Below are 26,480 nucleotides of genomic sequence, written 5' to 3'. Positions count from 1 at the left end.
GATTGGCTATGTACAGGTGCAGTGACCTGTGAGCTGCTCTGACAGCTGGTGCTTAAAGTTAGTGAGGGAGATATGAGTCTCCAGCTTCAGTTATTTTATTTTATTTATTATTATTTTTTTTGCAAATCGTTCCAGTCATTGGCAGGAGAGAACTGGAAGGAAAGGCGGCCAAAGGAAGAATTGGTTTTGGGGGTGACCAGTGAAATATACCTGCTGGAGTGCGTGCTGCGGATGGGTGCTGCTATGGTGGCCGGTGAGCTAAGGCGGGCCTTTACCTAGCAAAGACTTATAGATGACCTGGAGCCAGTGGGTTTGGCGACGAAAATGAAGTGATGGCCAGCCAACGAGAGCGTACAGGTCGCAGTGGTGGGTAGTATATGGGGCTTTGGTGACAAAACGGATGGCACTGTGGTAGACTGTATCCAATTTGCTCAGTAGAGTGTTGGAGGCTATTTTGTAAATGACATCGCCGAAGTCAAGGATCGGCAGGATAGTCAGTCTAACCAGACATCGAGGTATTTGTAGTTGTCCACATATTCTAAGTCAGAACCGTCCAGAGTAGTGATGGCAGGCAGGTGCGGGCAGCGATCAGTTGAAGAGCATGCATTTAGTTTTACTTGCATTTAAGAGCAGTTGGAGATTCTTGGAGAATATAACTTATGAATGCGTCATCAGTTTAGTTCAACTGACTTACCCCATCAGAAACCAAAACGTATGCTTGTTAGTAAACAATGTAAATGAAAACAAACTCTAAAGCATTGTAATAACTCTGTTTATATATTTGAGTGCTTACATTTTCCCATCTCTTAGCTGTTTACTAAATAACTGGCAGAGGTAAATGCTTTGTTGTGGTTTGAATCCCAGATTGGCCCTTTAATGTCATTTCAGTTCACTGAAGTTTTCCAAAAGTTTCCCTATTTTTTTTTGGGGGGGGCTTTATCCCTGATGTAGTTCCAGTGCGCCTTGGGATATAATAAACTGTTTCCCGCTAATCCCACGAGACAGGATCGTTTGGGAATAGCACGGAAATTAGTTTTGCAGATCAGAGCCCCCGTAATCCATTTTAATTTACACACGCACTGTTTTGATGGGACCGAACGTTTCTTCTGTCGCCAGATCGCGCTAGTGCCCCAGCAGCCCCGGGCCCAGAGAGTTGCGTGTGTGTAATCTAAACAGGCATGATGAATCGTGACCCCCATCTAATGATTTCACCCGAGCCTGGCAATTGCTGGCAAAATCCCCCCCTCCCATGCTTTTCGTTTTGGACTTTCCGCACATGGTCAGAACTTGTACGCCATCTAATCAGTAGTCAAACGTTACAACATAGATGTGATGTTTTGGATAGGAATGTGTGACCTTGGAAATTCTTGAAGCGTTGGGAGTTTTCTCATGCTTGTTTTAAGCTTGACACCAAAATACAATGCTCAGCAGTATGTGTCGCAAATCATGAGCAGTCAAATGTCATACCACTGACAGTATGTGTCATTTTCTTTGCTGTTATTGTAGGGATTCATGTATATTTTTTACTTGACACCAAATGACTACAAATTTGACATGCTGGGCGCTGGTGTTTTGTGAGCACTGGTGTTTGACTCATAGCACTAGGGTTTTCATTATGCAAGTGGAATTTTGTATTGATTTTATGTGTATTTCTTATGAGGGCCCTTTGATGAAGGGGAGATTTAAGATATGAGAACTACTCATCACATTTATAATTAACCGTTTGATGGGGAGCATGCTGATGCTTTGAAATATGATCTGGAGCCTTTTGGTGGATAAGGAGGAAAAACGTGGTGGCATTTAGTCTTTGTTACTTGTAAATATTGCCTTGAGAGCAAAATGGTAATGATCTTGAAGTGGATTAATAAATGACTGAATGAAGAGCGAAGTGAAACAACCCTTAATGATTGCGCTCAAGCCTCTTCAGATTCACAATGCACAAATTGATATCAAGGCAAGTAGCAACCCTTAGCTTGGGATTCCTTATCTTTGAAAGCTTCACAGCAGGACCCTTCAAAAATGGAAAGTACATCCACACTCTTGGCATTCTCTCAACCAGCTTCATGAGGTAGTCACCTGGAATGCTTTTCCAACAGTCTTGAAGGAGTTCACACATGCTGAGCACTTGTTGGCTGCTTTTCCTTCACTCTGCGGTCCAACTCATCCAAAACCACCCGGTTGGGTGATTGTGGAGGCCAGGTCATCTGATGCAGGACGCCATCACTCTCCTTCTTGGTCAAATAGCCCTTACACAACCTGGAGGTGTGTTGGGTCATTGTCCTGTTGAAAAACAAATGATAGTTCCACTAAGCCCAACCCAGATGGGATGGCGTATCGCTGCAGAATGCTGTGGTAGCCATGCTGGTTAAGTGTGCCTTGAACCCTAAATAAATCCCAGACTGTGTCACCAGCATAGCACCATCACACCACCTCCATGCTTCACGGTGGGAACCACACATCCGTTCACCTGCTCTGCGTCTCACAAAGACAAGGCGGTTGGAACCATAAATCGTACATTTGGACTAATTAGGCCAAAGGACAGATTTCCACCGGTCTAATGTCCATTGCTCGTGTTTCTTGGCCCAAGCATGTCTCTTCTTCTTATTGGTGTCCTTTAGTAGTTGTTTCTTTACAGCAATTTGACCATGAAGACCTGATTCTCACACACTCCTCGACGTGTCTGTTACTTGAACTCTGAAGCGTTTATTTGGGCTGCAATCTGAGATGTAGTTAACTTTCTAATGAACTTATCCTCTGCAGCAGAGGTAACTCTGGGTCTTCCTTTCCTGTGGCAGTCCTCATGAGAGCCAGTTTCATCATAGCTCTTGATGGTTTTTGTGACTGCACTTGAAGAAACTTTCAAAGTTCTTAATTTTTTTTGGATTGACTGACCTTCATGTAATGAAGGACTGTTTCTCTCTGCTTATTTGAGCTGTTCTTGCCATAAGGGTGGCAGGTAGCCTAGTGGTTAGAGTATTGGGCCAGTAACCAAAAGGTTGCTGGATCGAATCCCCGAGCTGACAAGGAAAAAATCTGTTGTTCTGCCCCTGAAGAAGGCAGTGAACCCACTGTTCCCCGCTAGGCCGTCATTGTAAATAAGAATTTGTTCTTAACTGACTTGCCTAGTTAAATTAAGGTTAAATTTAAAATAAAATGGACTTGGTCTTTTACCAAAATAGGGCTATCTTCTGTATACCACCACTACCTTGTCACAACACAACTGATTGGCTCAAATGCATTAAGAAGGAAAGAAATTCCACAAATAAACTTTTAGCAAGGCACACCTGTAAATTGAAATGCATTCCTAGTGACTACCTCATGAAGCTGGTTGAGAGAATGCCAAGAGTGTGAAAAGATGTCAAGGCAAAGGGTGGCTACTTTGAAGAATCTCAAATATAAAAAATATATTTTTTGGTTACTACATGATTACATGTGTTATTTCATGGTGTTGATGTCTTCACTATTATTCTACAATATAGTAAAAATAAAGAAAAACCCTTGCATGAGTAGGTGTGTCCAACCTTTTGACTAGTATTGTATATGAAAAACACAAGCCCCTTAACCAAACCAACACAATAACACTCAATTATCATTAACAAACAAATCATCCACAGCATGAAAAAAAATGTAGGTATAATGCATTGATCAAGTAAGTTATAATACATTGTAAGACTTCTCATGAGCATGTTATAGCTGTCATTGACATGTTGTATACTGTATGTATCAGTCATAACATCTCTTGTCTTTACTATTCATAGCATCTGTCAAATCATTATTATAATGTTGCCATGAACGTCTTGCGAAGGAGGGTTACCTTATGTTCCTACCAACTGTTCCCTGACCTGGTTGTTATTGAAAGAGCCATTATAAAGAAAGAGAAGAATTGCTTCTTGGAATGCCTTCTGGATAAACAAAGGTTATTTTAATCCCCCACAAATCTCTCCCCAGTCCTTCGCAGTTTCACTCAAAGCTGGCACCGTGAGGCTTATGGCTTCCCACATGGCACCCTATTCCCTGTGTCCCTACCATAGGGACACCCCTAGGTCCCTGGTCAAAAGTAGTGCACTACATAGGGATTAGGGTGCCATTTGGGATGTAGCCTATGGGCCGAGTCGTCGTCCATTAAGCTAACTAACACACATTCACAGGCTCCCCGCTTTCCTCTGTGCTTTAATGTGGCAGGTAATTGCCAGCTCTATAATGACCGTCTTACAGGTCGGGCCTGGAAAGGTTACCTGCTGACTGGCTTTTGATACACTGCATTAATGAAGTTTATGACTCTTGAGCCCCGGGGATCCGTCAAGCTCCCTTGTGCCAGGAAAATAACTTTGCTTAGGTGTTAAAGTGACCTCGCTTTACCTGTATGATGAGAATAAATTGTATATCAGAAAGCGCCTCTGTGCTAGAAGTGTCAGGGAAGGGGCAGCTGGGAAATGCTTTTGCAGAAGTTTGAGGTTTGAAGAGTGGTTTTGTCAAAGACCTGTTCGCAGTAATGATGGATTTTTTTTTCTTCTCCACTGCGTTTTCTGTCTCTTTACTTTACTGGTGCGTAATCTGCCTCAGCCGCCACCTTTTTGGAGTACCCACTTTAGTACTCAAATAATTAAAACATTTAGCATTACAGAGCAACTGCCCCTAAAAATCAACTAATCCCTTTTGAAAATGGCCTATGTAGCATCAATATGAGTCGGAAACATTTATTCTAGTTTCAGAATTGACTACAAAGTGTAAATAGGATCATTTGAGTAATTAAGTCAGTCTTGTCTAAAATGGAGTTTGGAACCTTAGTGTGTCACAAGGAGTAAATTTAAGGTTGGGTTTGGATCACAATGTTAACAAATCATGCTCCTTTTGCCAAACTCCACTTGCAAATGGCCCCTCAGCCCACTTCGTTCCCTTCATTAAGTGGGGCTCCGTTGTTTCATCGCCCCCAATACTTTCAAAGAATCGCTGCCATTTTTTAAACTGAATAGCCCTGTACGGATTGACCATGCAATGCATGCTTCCAGCAGGATGCACAGCCAACTGGTTTGCATGCCCTGCCGATGGAACCTATCATGCGGAAGGTGGTTGGAGTTCATTGGTCCCCAGTGGTGGTGAGTATACTAGCTAGATCATGAATTGCTGGTTATGCGTCTGTATATTTTGATAATCATTGTCACTATCATCACTTGCATAGCTGACGAGTGACGTTAGCTAGCTAGCTACCCTAACTATCTAGATAGGCTAACATTAGCCAGCTAGGTAGCTAACTCAGTACAACTGTGATGTCGCCAGATTGACTTTAGATGCAGTATAACTTTAGCCAGCTAACTAAGATTGAGGGGACCACCGTATTTTACCTATTTTAGCATTGCTAGCTATTTTTTTACGAACTTTGCTAGTAACAGTAATGGCAACATTGCCATCTCTAAAATGAATTTGACTACATCATAATATGTCAGTTTCCTATTAATTATATGTTATCCTATTTCCATGCCACTAAGGGCTCTATTCAATCCGTATCGTGGAAGTTCAGCTTTACAGACTGCGTAAACACTTCTCAATCAGAAATTACCTTTTATATTTCTATCGCGGAATATGTAATGCTTCATCTTTACAGATTGAATAGAGCCCTACATTTAATGTATTTATTCGAAACAGTCACATTAGCCTCTGAGGTGCAACCCCATATCCAGGGCAAAAATAAATATTGGATGCAGCTATGGTGGTACTAGCTAACTCGTGTCTGACTACAACAGTGTACTAACTAGCAGCAACAAACTCGAGCCATCCCATGGCAAAACGTGTCACAGCTGGTTGCATAGTATAATGGCGTCACCGGCCTGAATCTAATCCAATCTGGAGCCAGTCAGTCTACATCTGTAAAGCATAGAATTAGCATCCAAACAAGTTTGATTTCTCAAACTATGTTTATAATTGAGTGTTGATGACAGTCGTTGACCCCGTTTATCTGTTAGACAAAGTGCACAGTTGGGTGCCAGACTGATCCCCTGGTCATGAACGGATGCCGGGACCTACCAGAAGGAGCCAAGGTGGTCATAACATATCCAGCAATGTGATTACAATGGTTTAGTGACCTCCAAAAATAATTTCATTCACTGTTCACTTGCCATTTCACAGCTTGTCAGGCAAGACCTCCGACTAAGTGTCATGCGACACAATTACCCTTGTGACACCACCTCCGTCGTTGCCAGAGTCTCCCTCGACTCCTATGAAAAGGACACACCATCATGAGGCCTTTGATAGTGACCTGAGTTACTGACCTGATGACAAACGGCTTCGACTACGACAGGTAGTGTATGTTATGTGAAAAGTTCTATTAAAAAATACCCGTCTGGATAAAATAATAGGTTCATTCCCCAGCAAAGCAGATGCAACTAGTAGAGTCATTTTGGTTGTGAAGTGCATTAACAAAAAGCTTTTCCTTTCTTTAGAACAAAATGCCATTTACCACTTGGCTGTCTATATATCACCCTGTTACAGGTCCTCAGTCATCACCACCTCATAAGATTGCCTGCTGCAGTTGTTCGAGAGATGTCCAGTTTGCAGCAAAACATGCCCCATAGAGAAGGCCAGAAAGGGAAACCTGATCAGCATCATCCAAACATGCCCTCACTGCATTCTATTTCACTTCACATTTTATGATATCTGAAGTGAAATAGGAAGGTGAATGCAACGACCAGGTTGGTTCCACCAGGCTAATCATAACCACCATTGATAATGTAATCAGTGGTGTGTGTCTGACCGACCAGTATCTTTGAGGAGCCAGAAGCTGATCTACGCTACTTTGCCCATCAATCCGGCCTCTGGCAAAGACCTCACCTCCAGCCTCACCTCTTGCCTGCTCACCTCCAGGTCGTCAATAGGGAGAACAGAATTAGGTAGGTTTAGTCTGACCTGTTCAAACTTCAACATAGTATATAGTGCCTTCGGAAAGTATTCGGATCTGTTGACTTTATCCACATTTTGTTACTTTACAGTCGTATTCTGAAATTGATTAAATAAAAATACCCCATAATGACAACATGAAAACAGGTTCATTCAGATGTTATTATAAAACGTTAAAAAAAAAAACATAAGTATTCAGACCTTTTGCAATGAGACTCGAAATTGAGCTCAGGTGGAACATTCAAATTAATTGGAGATGCTTTGGAAAGGCACACACCTGTCTATATAAGGTCCCACAGTTGAGCAAGAATGTCCGACCTAAAACCAAGCCATGAGGTCGAAGGAATTGTCTGTAAAGCTCCAAGATGGGATTGTGTCGAGGCACAGATTTGGGGAAGGGTACTAAAAAATGTCTGCAGCATTGAAGGTCCCCAAGAATACAGTGTCCTCCTTCCATTTTAAGAATGATGAAGTTTGGAACCACCAAGGCTCTTCCTAGAGCAGTCGGGAGACAAGGTCCTTGGTCAGTGTGGTGACCAAGAACCCGATGGTCACTCTGACTGAGCTTTACTGTTCCTCTGTGGAGATGGGAGAACCTTCCAGAAGGACAACCATGCACCAATCAGGCCTTTATGGTAGAGTGGCCAGACGGAAGCCACTCCTCAGTAAAAAGCACATGACAGCCCGCTTACAGTTTGCCAAAAGGCACCTTAAGACTCTCAGACCATGAGAAACAAGATTCTCTGGTCAGAAACCAAGATTGAACTATTTGGCCTGAATGTCAAGCGTCACATCTGCAGGAAACCTGGCACCATCCCTACGGTGAAGCATGATGGTGGCAGCATCATGCTGTGGGGATGTTTTTCAGAGGCAGGGACTGGGAGACTCATCGGGATCGTGGGAAAGATGAACGGAGCATAGTACAGAGCGATCCTTGATGAAAACCTGCACCAGGGTGCTCAGGACCTCAGACTGGGGCAAAGGTTCACGTTCCAACAGGACAACGACACTAAGCACACAGCCAACACAACGCAGGAGCGGCATTTGACAAGTCTCTGAATGTCCTTGAGTGCCAGAGCCCGGACTTGAACCCGATCAAACATCTCTGGAGGTACCTGAAAATAGCTGTGCGGCAATGCTCCCTATCCAACCTGACAGAGCTTGAGAGGATTTGCAGAGAAGAATGGGAGAAACTCCCCAAATACAGGTGTGCCAAGCTTGTAGCGACATGCCCAAGACGACTCAATGCTGCAATCACTGCCAAAGGTGCTTCAACAAAGTACTGAGTAAAGGGTCTGAATATTTATGTAAATGTGATAGCAGTTTATTTTATGAATTGGCAAACATTTCTAAAAACCTTATTTTGCTTTGTCATTATGGGATATTGTGTGTAGGTTGATGAGAAAAAAACTACAATTTAATCAGATTTAGAATAAGAACTTAACAAAATGTGAAAAAGTCAAAGGGTCTGAATACTTTCCGAAGGCACTGTATGTTTGTGTCAGATATCACCTAGCCATAACTGCCATTGGTAATAGAACCGTGACTGTGTATGTGTTCAGAGATGCAGAGAGACATGGAACTTAACACATCCACAAGGACGTGATTACTAAGAATACTGTACAGCACAAATGTCCAGTAATAGCAACACCATTTTCATTCCATGTGTTACTGACGAACTCTGCCTATTATTTCTACAGATGGACTGGACATGCTTTTGCCATATTTCAGCCTCATTCATTTGATTGGGAAGGTTGTATCTGACCTGTTCAAACTTCAACACAGTACCTGTTTGTGTGTCAGATATTACCTATCCTAACTGTCATTGGTAATATAAAAGTGACTGTGTGTGTCTGTGTTCACGGAAACCTGTGTAGAGCCAGCACATGGAGACTTGCAAGATGATGTGATGAAGCCCTGACTGACAGACAGACAGGCTTGATACTGAAGTCTCTAAATGGAGACCTGGCACTCGGCATTAAACTTTTACTGGACACAACTTTTACTTGTGTTGTCTTTTTATTATTGAATTTAATGATATTAGTAAATGTGGGGAGGGAGAAACCAGATGTATTCTGCACAAGGATCAGGGAACTCCTGTTGTATATGGGACACCACACATGCAGGTATGACCACCATTTTGCCAAGGTAGCCCCATTACCACCAGACAAAATGCAGATAGGCACAGTATCTGTAACAGCTGGGAATGACAATGAAAGGCGCACGTTGTTATATTAACACTGCCTCTATGTTATTATGTAAAGGGATGTTTATTCTACCTGGACCTGTTGCTACATTTGAAAGTTATCAAAACAATTTAGTTTAGGATATATATATATAGTTGAAGTCGGAGGTTTACATACACCTTAGCCAAATACATTTAAACTCACTTTTTCACAATTCCTGATTTTTAATCCTAGTAAGAATTCCCTGTCTTAGGTCAGTTAGGATCACCACTATATTTTAAGAATGTGAAATGTCAATAATAGTAGAGTGATTTATTTCAACTTTTATTTCTTACACCACATTCCCAGTGGGTTAGAAGTTTACATACACTCAATTAGTATTTGGTAGCATTGCCTTTAAATTGTTTAACTTTGGTCAAACGTTTCGGGTAGTCTTCCACAAGCTTCCCACAATAAGTTGGGTGAAGTTTGGCCCATTCCTCCTGACAGAGCTGGTGTAACTGAGACAGGTTTGTAGGCCTCCTTGCTCGCGCACACTTTTTCAGTTCTTCCCACAAATGTTCTATAGGATTGAGGTCAGGGCTTTCTGATTGCCACTCCAATAACTTGACTTTGTTGTCCTTAAGCCATTTTGCCACAACTTTGGAAGTATGCTTGGGGTCATTGTCCAATTGGAAGAGCCATTTGCGACCAAGCTTTAACTTCCTGACTGATTTCTTGAGATGTTGCTTCAATATATCCACAAAGTTTTCCTTTCTCATGAAGCCATCTATTTTGTGAAGTGCACCAGTCCCTCCTGCAGCAAAGCACCCCCACAACATGATGCTGCCACCCCCGTGCTTCACGGTTGGGATGGTGTTCTTCGGCTTGCAAGCATTACCCTTTTTTCTCCAAACATAAAGATGGTCATTATGGCCAAACAGTTCTATTTATGTTTCATCAGACCAGAGGATATTTCTCCAAAAAGTACGATCTTTGTCCCCATGTGCAGTTGCAAACAGTAGTCTGGCTTTTTTATGGCTGTTTTGGAGCAGTGGCTTCTTGCTGAGCAGGCTTTCAGGTTATGTCGATATAGGACTCGTTTTACTGTGGATATAGATACTTTTGTAACTGTTTCCTCCAGCATCGTCACAAGGTCCTTTGCTATTGTTCTGGGATTGATTTGCACTTTTCGCACCAAAGTACATTAATCTCTCGGAGACAGTAGGCGTCTCCTTCCTGAGCGGTGTGACGGCTGCGTGGTCCCATGGTGTTTTACTTGCGTACTATTGTTTGTATAGATGAACGTGGTACCTTCAGGCATTTGGAAATTGCTCCCAAGGATGAACCAGACTTGTGGAGGTCTTGGCTGATTTTTCTTTTCATTTTCCCACAAGGTCAAGCAAAGAGGCACTGAGTTTGAAGGTAGGCCTTGAAATACATCCACAGGTACACACCCAATTGACTGAAATTATGTCAATTAGCCTGTCAGAAGCTTCTAAAGCCATGACATCATTTTCTGGAATTTTCCAAGCTGTTTAAAGGCACATTCAACTTAGTGTACAGTTGTGGTCAAAAGTTTTGAGAATGACATTAATTTTCACGAAGTCTGCTGCCTCAGTTTGTATGATGCAATTTGCAATTAATTGCAAAGTCCCTCTCTGCCATGCAAATGAACTGAATCCCCCCAAAACATTTCCACTGCATTTCAGCCCTGCCACAAAAGGACCAGCTGACATGTCATGTCTCATTAACACAGGTTTGAGTGTTGACGAGGACAAGGCTGGAGATCACTCTGTCATGCTGATTGAGTTCGAATAACAGACTGGAAGCTTCAAAACGAGGGTGGTGCTTGGAATCATTGTTCTTCCTCTGTCAAACATGGTTACCTGCAAGGAAACACGTGCCGTCATTGCTTTACACAAAAAGGGCTTCACAGGCAAGGATATTTCTGCAGTAAGATTGCACCTCAATCAACCATGTATTGGATCATCATGAACTTTAAGGAGAGCGGTTCAGTTGTTGTGAAGAAGGCTTCAGGGCGCCCAAGAAAGTCCAGCAAGCGCCAGGACCGTCTCCTAAAGTCGATTCAGCTGCGGGATCGGGGCACCACCAGTACAGAGCTTGCTCAGGTATGGCAGCAGGCAGGTGTGAGTGCATCTGCACGCAAAGTGAGGTGAAGACTTTTGGAGGATGGCCTGGTGTCAAGAAGGGCGGCAAAGAAGCCACTTCTCTCCAGGAAAAACATCAGGGACAGACTGATATTCTGCAAAAGGTACATGGATTGGACTGCTGAGGACTGGGGTAAAGTCATTTTCTCTGAATCCCCTTTCCGATTGTTTGGGGCATCCGGAAGAAAGCTTGTCCGGAGAAGACAAGGTGAGCGCTACCATCAGTCCTGTGTCATCCCAACAATAAAGCATCTCGAGACCATTCATGTGTGGGGTTGCTTCTCAGCCAAGGGAGTGGGCTCACTCATAATCTTGCCTAAGAACACAGCCATGAATAAAGAATGGTACCAACACATCCTCCGAGAGCAACTTCTCCCAATCATCCAGGAACAGTTTGGTGACGAACAAGGCCTTTTCCAGCATGATGGAGCACCTTACCATAAGGCAAAAGTGATAACTAAGTGACTCAGGGAACAAAACATCTGATATTTTGGGTCCATGGCCAGGAAACTCCCCAGACCTTAATCCCATTGAGAACTTGTGGTCAATCCTCAAGAAGTGGGTGGACAAACAAAAACCCACAAATTCTGACAAACTCCAAGCATTGATTATGCAAGATTGGGCTGCCATCAGTCAGGATGTGGCCCAGAAGTTAATTGACAGCATGCCAGGGCGGATTGCAGAGTTCTTGAAAAAGAAGGGTCAACACTGCAAATATTGACTCTTTGCATCAACTTCATGTAATTGTCAATAAAAGCCTTTGACACTTATGAAATGCCTGTAATTATACTTCAGTATTCCATAGTAACATCTGACAAAAATATATAAAGACACTGAAGCAGCAGACTTTGTGGAAATTAATATTTGTGTCATTCTCAACTTTTGGCCACGACTGTATGTAAACTTCTAAACCACTGGAGTTGTGATAGTGAAATAATCTGTCTGTAAACAATTATTAGAAAAATTACTTTTGTCATGCACAAAGTAGATGTCCTAAGATGACTTGCCAAAACTATAGTTTGTTAACAAGAAATTTGTGGAGTGGTTGAAAAACAAGTTTTAATGACTCCAACCTAAGTGTATGTAAACTTCCGACTTCAACTGTAAATTCATCAATTGCATTCTTCTCATGTTACTCTCTAGGCTACTGTCTTATTCATAGCTTCATTGCTTAGACGTTACCGTCTTGCAAACAAATGTCATCACCTATCCTTTTTTAAACCCCAATACAATACGCTGATATTAGTTAATTTATGGGTAGTGGACTAGTCTTTGGGGAACAGAATGCTTATACTGTATCTCTCAAGCATGGGCTATAGCCAGGAGAGATTGTGGAATTCCATGGGTTTAGATCAGTTTTGATTTAGGGAACCCACTTTCCTTGGCATATTTGAGAGTTGGGTTTGAGTTATAGTAATGTCCATTAACATGTGGCTTTTAGTTTGTAAATGATCTCTCTCCGAACACACACTGACTATGGTAAAGTTAGTTTTAATGTTGGATATCTCTATGGGTCTAGTTATGTAATGGGACAATATTTTCACATTTCATCCAGTTCTGTATTTGTTTTCAAACCTCACTGTTACAGCTTAAATTAAACATTTATTAAATTGCTATAATTCTTTGATCCCTGGTCTACACACAATACCCCATAATGTCAAAATAGATTTTTTATTTTGACAAATTAATAAAAAACGTAAAGCTGAAATGTCTTGACTCAATGAGTATTCAACCCTTTTGTTATGGCAAACCTAAATAAGGTCAGGAGTAGACGTTTGCTGAACAAGTCACACAAGTTGCCTGGACTCACTCTGTGCAATAATAGTTTTTAACATGATTTTTGAATGACTACCTCATCTCTGTACCTGACACATACAATTATCTGTAAGGTCCCTCAGTCGAGCATTGAATTTCAAACACAGATTCACCCACAAAGACCAGGGAGGTTTTAGAATGCCTCGCAAAGAAGGGCCCCTATTGGTTGATTTAAAAAAAATACATTGAATATACCTTGGAGCATGGTGAAGTTACTAATTACACTTTGGATGGTATTAATACACCCAGTCACTACAAAGATAGACGTCCTTCCTAAATCAGTTGCCGGAAAGGAAGGAAACCGCTCAGAGTTTAATGGTTGTGATAGGAGAGAACTGAGGATGGCTCAGCAACATTGTAGGTACCCCAAATACTGTACAGAATAAAAATATTCCAAACATGCATCCTGTTTGCAACAAGGTACTAAAGTAATACAGCAGAAAATGTGGCAAAGCAATTCACTTTTTGTCCTGAATACAAAGTGTTATGTTTGGGACAAATACAACACATTACTGAGTACCACTCTACATATTTTCAAGCATAGTGGTGGCTGCATCATGTTTTGGGTATGCTTGTCATTGGCAAGGACTAGTTGTTTTTGTGGGGGATAAAAAGAAACAATAGAGTTCAGCACAGGCAAAATCCTAGTGGTTGTCTGAATTCCAGAAGACACCGGGAGAGGAATTCACCTTTCAGCAGGACAATAACCTTAAACACAAGGCCAAATCTACGTTGCAGTTGCTTACCTTGAAGACAGTGAATGTTCCTGAGTGGCGAAGTTGCAGTTTTGACTTAAATCTACTTAAATCTATGGCAAGACTTGAAAATGGTTGTCTAGCAATGATCAACAACCACTTTGACAGAGCTTGAAGAATTTTGAAAAGTGTAATGGGCAAATGTTGCACAATCCAGGTGTGGAAAGCTCTTAAACACACAGCTGTAATCGCTGCCAAAGGTGCTTCCACTCTAGGGTGTAAATACTTATGTAAATGAGATATTTCTGTTTAGCATTTTCAATTAATTTGCTAAAGTTTCTAAAAGCATGTTTTCACTTATGGTGTGTGTGTGTGTCTAGATGGGGAGAACCCCCCCCCAATTTAATCTGTTTTGAATTCAGGCTGTAACACAACAATGTGGAATAAGTCTAGGGGTATGAATACTTTCTGTAGGCACTGTGACGACATTAATTACAAAACTCAGTTTTGGAATCCACTCACTGACTATCACCAAAATAATACTACTTTCACTTTTTTGTAAATTTTGGCACTGGAATGAATGTTTATAACTAATATCGACGATACATAGGACATATTCAACCAAATAAGTAGTTTTTTTTGCGTCGTTGCCCTTTTAATATAGAAAGTGTTACTTTTAATTGTTTTGTGTGTAAAGTAAAATTCTATGCTTGAACTTTTTATTTATTTATTTTTTGATACTTTTTACCCCTTTTTTTTTTTTTTGGTCCCCAATTATGTTTAATTGGTAGTTAGTCTTGTCCCATCGCTGCAACTCCCGTACGGACTCAGGAAAGGCGAAGGTCGAGAGCTGCGTGTCCCCCGAAACACGACCCCACCAAGCAGCACTGCTTCTTGACACACTGCTCGCTTTAACGCAGAAGCCAGCCAGCTGCACCAATGTGTCGGCAGAAACACCGTACAGCTGGTGATCGAAGTCAGCATGCATGCGCCTGGCTGCCACAAGGAGTCGCTAGAGTGCGATGGGACAAGGACATCCCAGCCGGCCAAACCCTCCCCTAACCCGGATGATGCTGGGCCAATTGTGCGCCGCCTCATGGGTCTCCCAGTCGTGGCCGGCTGCGACACAGCCTGAGATGGAACCCGGGTCTGTAGTGACACCTCTAGCTCTGCGATGCTGTGGCTTAGAGCGCTGCGCTGTGTTTCTTATTGTTTCTTTCCTGAAGCCTTTATATAAAATGTGGCCATAGTGTTGGGTTCTGTTCTTAATGCTAAACACCTCTCAGTCACAGGACTGACTTATTTTACCTTTGCTTTGGTCCACTGCATCCTGAGACCTGTAAAACACCCTAGCTCTGACATTTCTCTGAAGATGGACAATGGCCTCGGACTGGCCAGGAATGTGAATTGAACACACACACACACACACACACACACACACACACACACACACACACACACACACTTGGGTGTGAGCAAACATGCATACATGTGCACACACGCATTCAATCTCTTTTTCTTACTCACTCTCACATTCTATTTTTTTTATTTTTTTTTCTTTCTTGCACACGCGCGTGCGCACACTTTGTCGCCTGTCACTCTGAGTTATTGGTTAATGCTGATAATTCAACTGAGTGATGTTAATACTAATTTGCGTTAATTAAAACTTGTTACCCTATTCCATTCTATTTTGTAGCTTTCTAGCTTTTAAGGTCAAGATCCAGCATGTAGGGACAGTCGCCAAACATAAACAATCAAGGCAAAATTGAATTACCCATATTAATGATGCATGGTAATTTATAGAGTAGTGATATGGTATTTATTGAAGCAATGTTGGGATCGGATGATAATCATAATTTACGTTTTATTGTTGTATTATCACCTGTAGAGTGTGTGTGTTTTTAAGTTTTTTATTTATTTGATTAATATGTTTTGTGTTCCAGGTGTGTGTGGCTGCTGTGGACCCCTGAGGCCCAGGTACAAACGCCTGGTTGATAACATCTTCCCAGAGGACCCCAAAGTGAGTATTTTACCTCTGTTACAAGATGTATTTGACAACGCATTTTAATGACATTACTTCAATAACACATCTTTGGTTATAGACATTTGTTTAAAATGTCAATCCTTTCCTGTAGTTTTTCCCTAGAATGAGTGGAAATGCCCTCAAAGTAGCATACACGACTGCCAAACAAACATTTCGGGAAACGTAGGTTATAATTTATAACAAAAGAGTATGTGGCCTCAAAGCTCATTTGACTTATCCAAATGATTTCCTTTTAGTTTCCAACCATCTTTAAAAATCTAAATTTGCCTATGACGCGTAAATGGCAAACACCATCTCATTATCATAATTAAATCTCAATATTACAAAAATTGCCTACAGCCCTAAACTGTCATGATGAACAATGGTCATCATCAGCTGACAGACCAATGTTAACACATCTAGCCCTAACCATTCCACTCTAACAGTTTATCATTGCGATAACAAGCCATTTACTAAATAGCTGTCACTACAACCAACTTGATAACACAAATAGGATTGTGTAGTAGTACATGCATCCAAGCCCATTGTTACCCCAGTGCTTAGCTTGCTTTGGAGACCCTGTGTCACTGTTATGATGACAAATTTGCCTGAAGTTCAAACACCATTTTTGGTCAAAAGTAGTGCACTATGTCGGGAATAGGGTGCTATTTCGGACATTGCCCATAATTGGCCTGCCATAACGCGGCACGTACACCGTTATGGTTTGACAAATCTATTTGTGTGACATCGCTTTTGATAACCTTGACACGACAACTTATTAACAGCTGTTTGAATCCTTGACCCTGTTTAATTAAAAAAGCAAAGTGTGTGTGTGTTTAGTATGCGGAATGACATACACAAGGGAGTCTCTTTTCGTTCTCTCTCACACTGTGTCTGTCTCTCTTAATCTCAGGGCCTTTAGTGTAAGAAAACAGGTGCAGGGGGAGTCAGAATGCTCAAATGGTCGCGACATTGTCAAATGAATTATCACTCAGAGCAGGTGCTGGAAATAATACTTTGGTGACATTACTCTGGGGACAGTCATTTTTTCTTCCTCCCCCCTTGTGTAAAATGTGTAGGCCATACAGCGAAGTCTCTTCTGTAGAAGTATCAGATACAATGAAGTACGTACGTCTAACGCTTTATAACTCCCTTAATAATGCGTTATCACACTGACTGACTATAACCGTCCATAATAACTCATAAGGGGTTATAAAACTCAGTGTAAATATACGACTACAGTGCATAATGTATTATTATCTGAAAACAGACAAAATAGTACAGACATTAGGCCCTATAATACACTATTACATAAAGTCAAAGGTTTATAAAGCACTTAGTTTATGTTTGCTTTTAAGTGAAGTGAGTCACGTAATTATAAAACACTAAAGCCTGATCATCTTCTTGCCTGATGACTCACCCGGAATTTAGTTCCTCTGCTCTATCGATTGCTACATACATTCGGTCTGAAACTGCCATCCTAGATGTAATTTTTGTGACTTCAAATTGAGGTGTGTTATACAAAACAAATGCGTCAGTAATTGGATAGTCTCTAACAAATCTAACCAATCAGAATATCAAAGTTGATAACGTCATCATGTAGGCCGGCTCTGCCCCAACCTATTGCTTTCTGGGACCAATCAGAACGGTCAGAATGTGTTCGTGTTCTAGAAATCGTCGGAGAGGGAGGCAAATCCATACTCATCGTGGAAAAGAAAGGTTTGCCGGAATGATGTGGATGGGTTGCCAGGCAAATTTTCCACAATAGAAAGAAAAATGCATGAGTTAGCTACCCATGTAACATTTTATTTGACAGTGTCAATGTATGATATGGGCATTTAAGCGAAGCTGTACATGTAACTCATAAATGATGTTATACATATGTACTTCATAGAATGTGTTACCAAAATGGTTTCACTTTATGGTGCTCTTCCTCTCTCCTTTCGATTCACTATAGTAATAGTTCAATATTCCAACCGAGTTCTGAACAAACAGAGTAAAAACTCAAACGGACGACAAGAAAAAGCTCAAACCAAGTTTATTCACCCACTGTGTCAAACAGCTGCAAAGACGAAGCATGATGACACAAGCACATATATTTATAACCTCCTGCTAGGCGGGGTCAACTCCCTACACATATAGACAGCCAGTACATCTCTGTTGCTAGGCAGGAACTTAATTGGTTCCTCTCACTGGTGTAGTCATGACCCTGCCTGATGCTAGAACCTTCGTGGGCGTGGAAGTGAATGTTTTTGAGATAGGACTGTAGTAGGATCATTGCGTTGGGCCCCTCTGGCCCCCATCCCAGGGGTTTATTTTCACTTCATCTGTTGTCTTGAACTCGAGCCGAATTCCTCGCTCCTCCCTGGTTCCGCAGCTTGCCTGCCTTATAAGAGACCAACTGCAGTATCTTGAATAGACCAACATATAATTGGAGGACACAGGATGTAATCTTTACTTGTCGTTTATTAGGAACTGATTTACACCACTATCTATCATGGAGACCAATAACCAAATAACTTTCTCTATTGCTCATAGAACAGTTACCAACCTAGGACCGGTGATAGCGCCGCCTATTGGTTAGATGAGCCAGCATCATTTATCACTTGATAACACTAAATATTGCCCTTCGCCTCCCTCCTTGGAAACATGGGACATAATATGAACTTTCTGCACTTCCCCTTGTCTCACTCAGTAACTTTCCATACACCAAGATCCTATTCACCCTTCACTGACCCCAATATATACTTTCCTTATACATGTAAAGTAATCAATACATTCGAGTGTGGTACTATTAATAAGTATATTTCAGGCTAGAATCTAATACAGGGTCAGGGTCAATTCCACATGAGCTCAGTCATTTCATGAAGGGAATTCCCAGTCAATTAGTTGAATATGAATTAATTTCAGGAATTGACCCAGTTAAAATGTAATGGACCATATTCCATTACTATATAGTGAAGTATGTGCATAGTTAGGGTTGCAAAGGGAGAGCATGTTACTGGTAAATGTCAAAATTGACTAGTAAACTACCATATTGCTGGGAACTTTAAAGGATTTTAGATAACATTCATAACATATGAAATAATAAGATGTTTTAATATGAAAAAAAAGAATGACAAAGCTGTAATAAAAATAACCAATCAACTAAATGAACACCACTGGTGTTTTTAAGTTGAGGGTTTCGGTGTGAAATATCCTAATGTTTTACACGCTTTGATTTATTTTATTATGTCAATATGTCTTTGTTGTAAATGTTTTGGGGACAAACTGGTGACAGTTCTTAAAGGCAATAGTTGGAAGGGTTGCAGAGTTAATAGCAAATTATATCATTGTTGATTAAAAGCGTCTAAAAATTAATTAGGCTATTTTCTCTTGAACCATACACTATCAGCTAGAAAGTCATGTAAATATGAACACGGATATACAGATTGAGGGGATTTAAAAAATATATATATAAATGTTTTAAATCAAGTATAAATTACCAAAGTTTCCATAGATTGCCATAATTTTATTACAAAAAGGACATTTACAGTAACTTTGGTAAATTATCTGTAGTTTTGCAACCCTATGCATAGTGTACATTAGTGTCCACGGTCCAATATTGTATGTGTAGTATAATGTAATACTTTATATATTATGTATTTTTATTTAATATTGCGTGTTATCATTGTAATGGGCTTGGAGGACATGTCATGCAAACACACACACCCACACAGTATGTGTGGGATGGAGAATACATACTGATAGGGAGAAAGCAAGGAGACTGTGAATGTGATTTGCCATAAAGGATGCATCCCAAATGGTACTCTATTCCCTTTATAGTGCATTACTTTTGAGCATAGCCCTATGCGACCCTTGCCAAAAAAAGTGCACTATATTGGGAATAGGGTGTTCTTTGGGATGCATCCAGAGCGTCAGGCGATCACAAGTTTAATGAAGACCCTCCCTCTACATCAGAGACAGACATCCATCTGAACACGCATGTTCCAGCGTGTGACAGTGTTTAATGATGTCTTAACCTCTGTGATTTACCTCTGAGCCTTGATTTAATACCTCAACTCTCAAACACTCTCTTCTCTCCCGTCCCCCTTCTGACCCAAACGTTAGCGGCTAAATGATTTAAATTCAAGGACGACACTCCATAACTTCCACCGCCCACACATCGGGTTGACGTACAGTACCAGTCAAAAGTTTGGACACACCTACTCATTCCAGGTTTTTCTTTATTTTTATTATTTTCTACATTGTGGAATAATAGTGAAGACGTCAACACTATGAAATAACACATATGGAATGATGTAGTAACCAAAAAAGTGTTAATTTAAACACATTTTATTTTTGAGACTCTTCAAAGTAGCCACCCTTTGCCTTGAGGACAGCTTTGCACACTCTTGGCATTCTCTCAACCAGCTTCATGAGGTTTGTCACCTGGAATGCATTTCAATTATCAGGTGTGCTTTGTTAAAAGTTAATTGGTGGAATTTCTTTCCCTAATGCGCTTGAGCCAGTCAGTTGTGTTGTGACAAGGTAGGGGTGGTATACAGAAGATAGCCCTGTTTTGGTAAAAGACCAAGTCCATATTATGGCAAGAACAGCTCAAATAATCAAAGAGAAATGACAGTCCATCATTGCTTTAAGACATGAAGGTCAGTCAATCTGGAACATTTCAAGAACTTTGAAAGTTTCTTCAAGTGCAGTCGCAAAACCATCAAGCGCTATGATGAAACTGGCTCTCATGAAGACCACCACAGGAAAGGAAGATCCAGAGTTACCTCTGCTGCAGAGGATAAGTTCATTAGAGTTACCAGCCTCAGAAATTGCAGCCCGAATAATGCTTCACAAATTTCAAGTAACAGACACATCTCAACATCAACTGTTCAGAGGAGAGTGTGTGAATCAGGCCTTCGTGGTCGAATTGCTGCAAAGAAACCACTACTAAAGGACACCAATAAGAAGAGACTTGCTTGGTCCAAGAAACACGAGCAATGGACATTAGACCAGTGTAAATCTGTCCTTTGGGCTGATAAATCCAAATTTGAGATTTTTGGTTCCAACCGCCGTGTCTTTGTGAGAGGTGTGATTGTGTGGGGGTGCTTTACTGGTGACACTGTCTGTGATTTATTTAGAATTCAAGGCACACTTAACCAGCATGGCTACCACAGCAGTCTGCAGCGATACACCATCCCATCTGGTTTGCGCTTAGTCCCACTATCATTTGTTTTTCAACAGGACAATGACCCAACACACATCCAGGCTGCTTAAAACCTGTTGGGGACCCCTTCGAGAGAGGATCCCGTTAACGGGATTCCTTGACAAGATAGCATGGCGTAATATTCAAAACAGCAAAAATCTAATCATTTAAATTTCTCAAACATTCGACTATTTTACACCATTTTATAGATGAACATCTCCTTAATCCAACCACGTTGTCCGATTTCAAAAAGGCTTTACGGCGAAAGCATAAAGTTAGATTATGTTAGGACAGTACATAGACAAAACATTACACACAGCCATTTTCAATGCAAGGACAAGCGTCACCAAAAGCAGAAAAACAGCTAAAATTATGCACTAACCTTTGACAATCTTCATCAGATGACACTCCTAGGGCATTATGTTAGACAATACATGCATTTTTTTGTTCTATCAAGTTCATATTTATATCCAAAAACCCCATTTTACATTAGCGCGTGACGTTAAGAAAATGTATTTCCCCCAAAACTGCGGTGAATCAGCACAACAATCTACAAAAATACTCGTCATAAACGTTGATAAAATATTAAACTGTTATTCAAAGAATTATAGATTAACATCTCCTGAATGCAACCGCATTGACAGATTTCAAAATAACTTTACTGGGAAAGCACACTTTGTAATAATCTGAGTACTGCGCTCAGAAAATACATCAGGCAATTACAGATACCCGCCATTTTGGAGTCATCTAAATGCATAATCTTCATCAGAAGGCACTTCCAGGAATCCCAGGTCCACAATAAATGTTGTTTTGTTCGATAAAGTTCATAATTTATGTCCAAATAACTCCATGTTGTTTGCGCGTTCAGTAAGCTACTCAAAATGTTAAACGCGCGAGGAAAATGTCACGACGAAAAGTTATTTACGTTCGTTCAAACATGTCAAACGTTGTATAGCATCAATCTTTAGTGCCATTTTAACGTGAAACTTCAGTAATATTCCAACCAGACGGTTCCAGTGTCTTGAAAAACGTTTTGGAACACAGCTACCTCTCACGTGAAAGCGCGCCAATGAACTGATGTCCTTCCCTGGTTCACCAACTTCCCCACCTTCTTGTTCGCTCTCTGTTCATCATAGACACCTCAAACAACTTTCTAAAGACTGTTGACATCTAGTGGAAGCCTTAGGAAGTGCAAAATGAACCCTAACTCACTGTGTTCGATTGGCAATGACTTGAAAAATCTACAGGCACCAGATTTTCATTTCCTGATTGTATTTTTCTCAGGTTTTTGCCTGCCATATGAGTTCTGTTATACACAGACACCATTCAAACAGTTTTAGAAACTTCAGAGTGTTTTCTATCCAAATCTACTAATAATATGCATATTCTCCTTTCTGGGAAAGAGTAGTAACCAGTTTAAATCGGGTACGTTTTTTATCCGGCCGTGAAAATACTGCCCCCTAGCCCAGAAAGGTTAAGGGCTATTTGACCAAGGAGAGTGATGGAGTGCTGCATCAGATGAACTGGCCCCCACAATCACCCAACCTCAACCCAATTGAGATGATTTGGGATGAGTTGGACCGCAGAGTGAAGGAATAGCAGCCAACAAGTGCTCAGCATATGTGGGAACTCATTCAAGACTATTGGAAAAGCATTCCAGGTGAAGCTGGTTGAGAAAATGCCAAGAGTGTGCAAAGCTGTCAAGGCAAAGGGTGGGAACTTTGAGGAATCTAAAATATATTGAAATTTGTTTAACACTTTTTGCTTACTGCATGATTCCATGTATTTCATAGTTTTGATGTCTTCACTATAATTCCTCAATGTAGAAAATGGTACAATTAAAGAGAAACCTTTGAATGAGTTGGTGTGTCCAAACATTTGACTGGTACTGTATTGGAATTGGGGGCATTTTCAGTGGTGTTGAATTGGACCTTTCTCATGAATTGAAAGTCCATTTTTAATTCCCTGTCCAATTCAAGTGCTGATTGGGCTATAATTATTTTAAAGGTGGCAGAATCTGCTTTTCGAACTGCCGTCCCTGAAAATGACTTCCCTGCCCACCCTTATGGTATTACTACGTCGCTGAATTCCGATTCGCCACTCATCTTCCTGATTTGTTCACTCCGCTCATGGATTTCAATTGCTGTAAATTTAAGCTAGAGGGATTTTCCACCCTATTACATTCCTTTGTAATCCATGAGGGGGACTGAACAAGTGCATTATGTTCATTATGGCACACCGTAAAACAAAAACAACAAACCTCTCCTTTTACCTCAGTTTTTGACAATGTTCTTACGATTGGTGCTTCTGTAACCCCTTGTACTACTCTTTCAGGATGGCCTGTCTAAGTCAGACATGGAGAAGCTCACCTTCTATGCGGTTTCAGCCCCGGAGAAGTTGGACAGGATTGGGGCCTACCTGGCGGAGCGACTGAGCCGAGATGTGGTCCGCCACCGCTACGGGTAAGTGACCTTTGAGTGACCATTGACCTTGAAACAACCCCTACCCCAATAAACTAATTAACTGTCTTCTTGTGGCCTCTTCTTCAAATAATTATTATTTTCATTTACATTAAGTATATCGTGTATTTCCAAAATTTTACAGCGACAAATAACCTTCAGTTCATTACAATTTCATGTCTTATCAAATTTAAGACAACCAATATATACATTCACTCAATACAAAATTAATTTTCCAAATGGTCTTTCTAAAAACAATGGTATATTGTCCTTTTAATGCAGGGAAAAGGACACCAATAATTAATGCAGGGAAACTTAAATCTGTTTTACCTCATTTCTACCAGCATGTTAAATGTGCAACCAGAGGGGAAAACTCTAGACCACCTTTACTCCACACACAGAGATCTGTTCAAAGCTCTCCCTCACGCCCCATTTGGCAAATCTGGTCATAATTATATCCTCCTGATTCCTGCTTACAAACAAAACTAAAGCAGAAAACACCAGTGACTCGTTCAATACAGTAGTGGTCAGATGACTCAGATGCTAAGCTACAGACTGGAACATGTTTCGGCATTCTTCCGATGGCATTGAGGAGTACACCACATCAGTCACTGGCTTCATCAATAAGTGCATCGATGACATCGTCCCCACAGTGACCATTCTTACATACCCCAACCAGAAGCCATGGCTTACAGTCAACATCCACACTGCTCTAAAGAGTAGAGCTGCAGCTTTCAAGTAGCTGGACACTAACCCGGACAGTTATAAGAAAGTGACGAACAATCAAACAGGCAAAGCGTCAACTAAGATTGAATCGTACTATCGTGGCAGGGCTTGCAAACTATTTCAGACTACAAAGGGAAGCACAGCCGCGAGCTGCCCAGTGACACGAGCCTACCAGATGAGTTAAATGATTCTATGGTTGCTTCGAGGCAAGGAACACTGAAGCATGCATCAGCTGTACGACTGTGTGATCACGCTCTCCGTAGCCGACATGAGTAAGACCTTTAAACAGGTCAACATTCACAAGGCAGCTAGGCCAGATGGATTACCAGGACGTGTACTCTGAGCATGCGCTGACCAACTGGCAAGTGCCTTCACTTACCTGTAGCACTCACGTCTGTAGCCTTGAAGTGCTTTGAAAGGCTGGTCATGGCTCACATCAAAACCATTATCGCAGAAACCCTAGACCCACTCCAATTTGCATACTGCCCCAACAGATCCACAGATGATGCAATCTCTATTGCACTCCACAATTCCCTTTCCCACCTGGACAAAAGGAACACCTACGTGAGAGTACTATTCATTGACTACTGCTCAGTGTTCAGCACCATAGCTTAGTGATGCGGTTTGAGGGCACTAAGGACCCTAGACTTCCTGACGTGCCGCCCCCAGGTGGTAAGGGTAGGTAACAACACATCTGCCACATTGATCCTCAACATGGTGGCCCCTCAGGGGTACGTGCTCAGTCCCCCCCTGTTCTCCCTGTTCACCCAGGAATGACTCCAACACCATCATTAAGTTTGCCGACGACACAACGGTGGTAGGCCTGATCACCGACAATGATGAGACAGCCTATAGGGAGGAGGTCAGAGACCTGGCCATGTGGTGCCAGGAGAACAACCTGTCCCTCAACGTAATCAAGACAAAGGAGATGATTGTGGACTACAGGAAAAGGAGGACCAAGCGTGCCCCCATTCTCATCGACGGGTTTGTAGTGGAGCACGTTGAGAGCTTCAAGTTCCTTGGTGTACATTTCACCAACAAACTATCATGGTCCAAACACACCGAGACAGTTGTGAAGAGGGCATGACAAAGCCTATTGCCCCTTAGGAGACTGAAAAGATTTGGCTTGGGTCCTCCAATCCTCAAAAGGTTCTACAACTGCACCATCGAGACCATCCTGACGGGTTGCATCACTGCCTGGTATGGCAACTGCTCTGCCTCCGACCGCAAGGCACTACAGAGAGTAGTGCGTACGGACTGGTACATCACTGGGGCCAAGCTTCCTGCCATCCAGGACCTCTATACCAGGTGATGTCAGTGGAAGGTCCTAAAAATTGTCCGACTCCAGCCACCCTAGTCATAGACAGTTCTCTCTGCTACTGCACAGCAAGTGGTAATGGAGCGCCAAGTCTAAGTCCAAAAGGCTTCTTAACAGCTTCTACCCCCAAGCCATAAGACTCCTGAACTGCTAATCAAATGGCTACCCAGACTATTTGCGTTGTCCCCACCCCCCCACCCCCTCTTTTACGCTGCTGCTACTGTTTTTTATTTATTCATAGTTACTTTACCTCTACCTACAGTACATGTACATATTACCTCAATTACCTCGACTAACCTGTGCCCCTGCACATTGACTCTGTACCAGTACCCCCTGTATGTAGTCTCACTATTGTTATTTTACTGCTGCTCTTTAATTATTATAATTTGTTTTACTTAACATGTATTTTTCTTAACTACATTGTTGGTTAAGGGCTTGTAAGTAGGCATTTCACATTAACCTCTATGGGCTAGGTGGGACGCAGGCGTCCCCCCCGTGGTGCACTCCATCAACAGCAGGTGCATTTCAAGAGCGGCAAATTTGAATCAAAATAAATGTCAAAATTCAAATTTTTCAAACATACAACTATTTTACACCCTTTGAAAGATAAACATCTCCTTAATCTAACCACGTTTTACGATTTCAAAAAGGTTTTACGGCGAAAGCATAAATTTAGAGTATGTTAGGACAGTACATTTACAAGAGTTGTGTGTAATGTTTTGTCAATTCAAAGACAGGGTCACCAAAACCATAAAACCAGCTAAAATGATGCACTAACCTTTTACAATCTCCATCAGATGACACTCCTAGGACATTATGTTAGACAATGCATGCATTTTTAGTTCTATCAAGTTCATATTTATATCCAAAAACAGCGTTTTACTATGGCATTGATGTTGAGGAAATCGTTTCCCTCCAATAACCGGCAGTCAAGTCAGCATCACAAATTAAATAATTAAAATTAGAAAACATTGGTAAAATATTATATTGTCATTTAAAGAATTATAGATTTACATCTCTTGA

The 26,480-nt window shown here is 41.3% G+C and overlaps 1 protein-coding gene across 4 annotated transcripts in view; it reads left to right on the top strand.

The window, feature by feature from the left end:
• efr3a (EFR3 homolog A (S. cerevisiae)) overlaps nt 1-26,480 on the top strand; it is a 255,603-nt gene that overhangs the window by 39,230 nt on the left and 189,893 nt on the right. For all 4 annotated transcript variants that reach the window (XM_014139101.2, XM_014139102.2, XM_014139103.2 and 1 more), the window contains 2 exons: nt 15,681-15,757; nt 23,289-23,416. In XM_014139101.2, the coding sequence (XP_013994576.1) occupies nt 15,681-15,757; nt 23,289-23,416 (205 nt within the window). The remainder of the gene's footprint in view (nt 1-15,680; nt 15,758-23,288; nt 23,417-26,480) is intronic.

This window comes from Salmo salar, chromosome ssa14 (genome assembly GCF_905237065.1).
Source record: "Salmo salar chromosome ssa14, Ssal_v3.1, whole genome shotgun sequence".
Lineage (NCBI taxonomy): Eukaryota > Metazoa > Chordata > Actinopteri > Salmoniformes > Salmonidae > Salmo > Salmo salar.
Note: the sequence above shows the minus strand (reverse complement) of the source record. Positions and strands in the feature narration are given on the sequence as shown.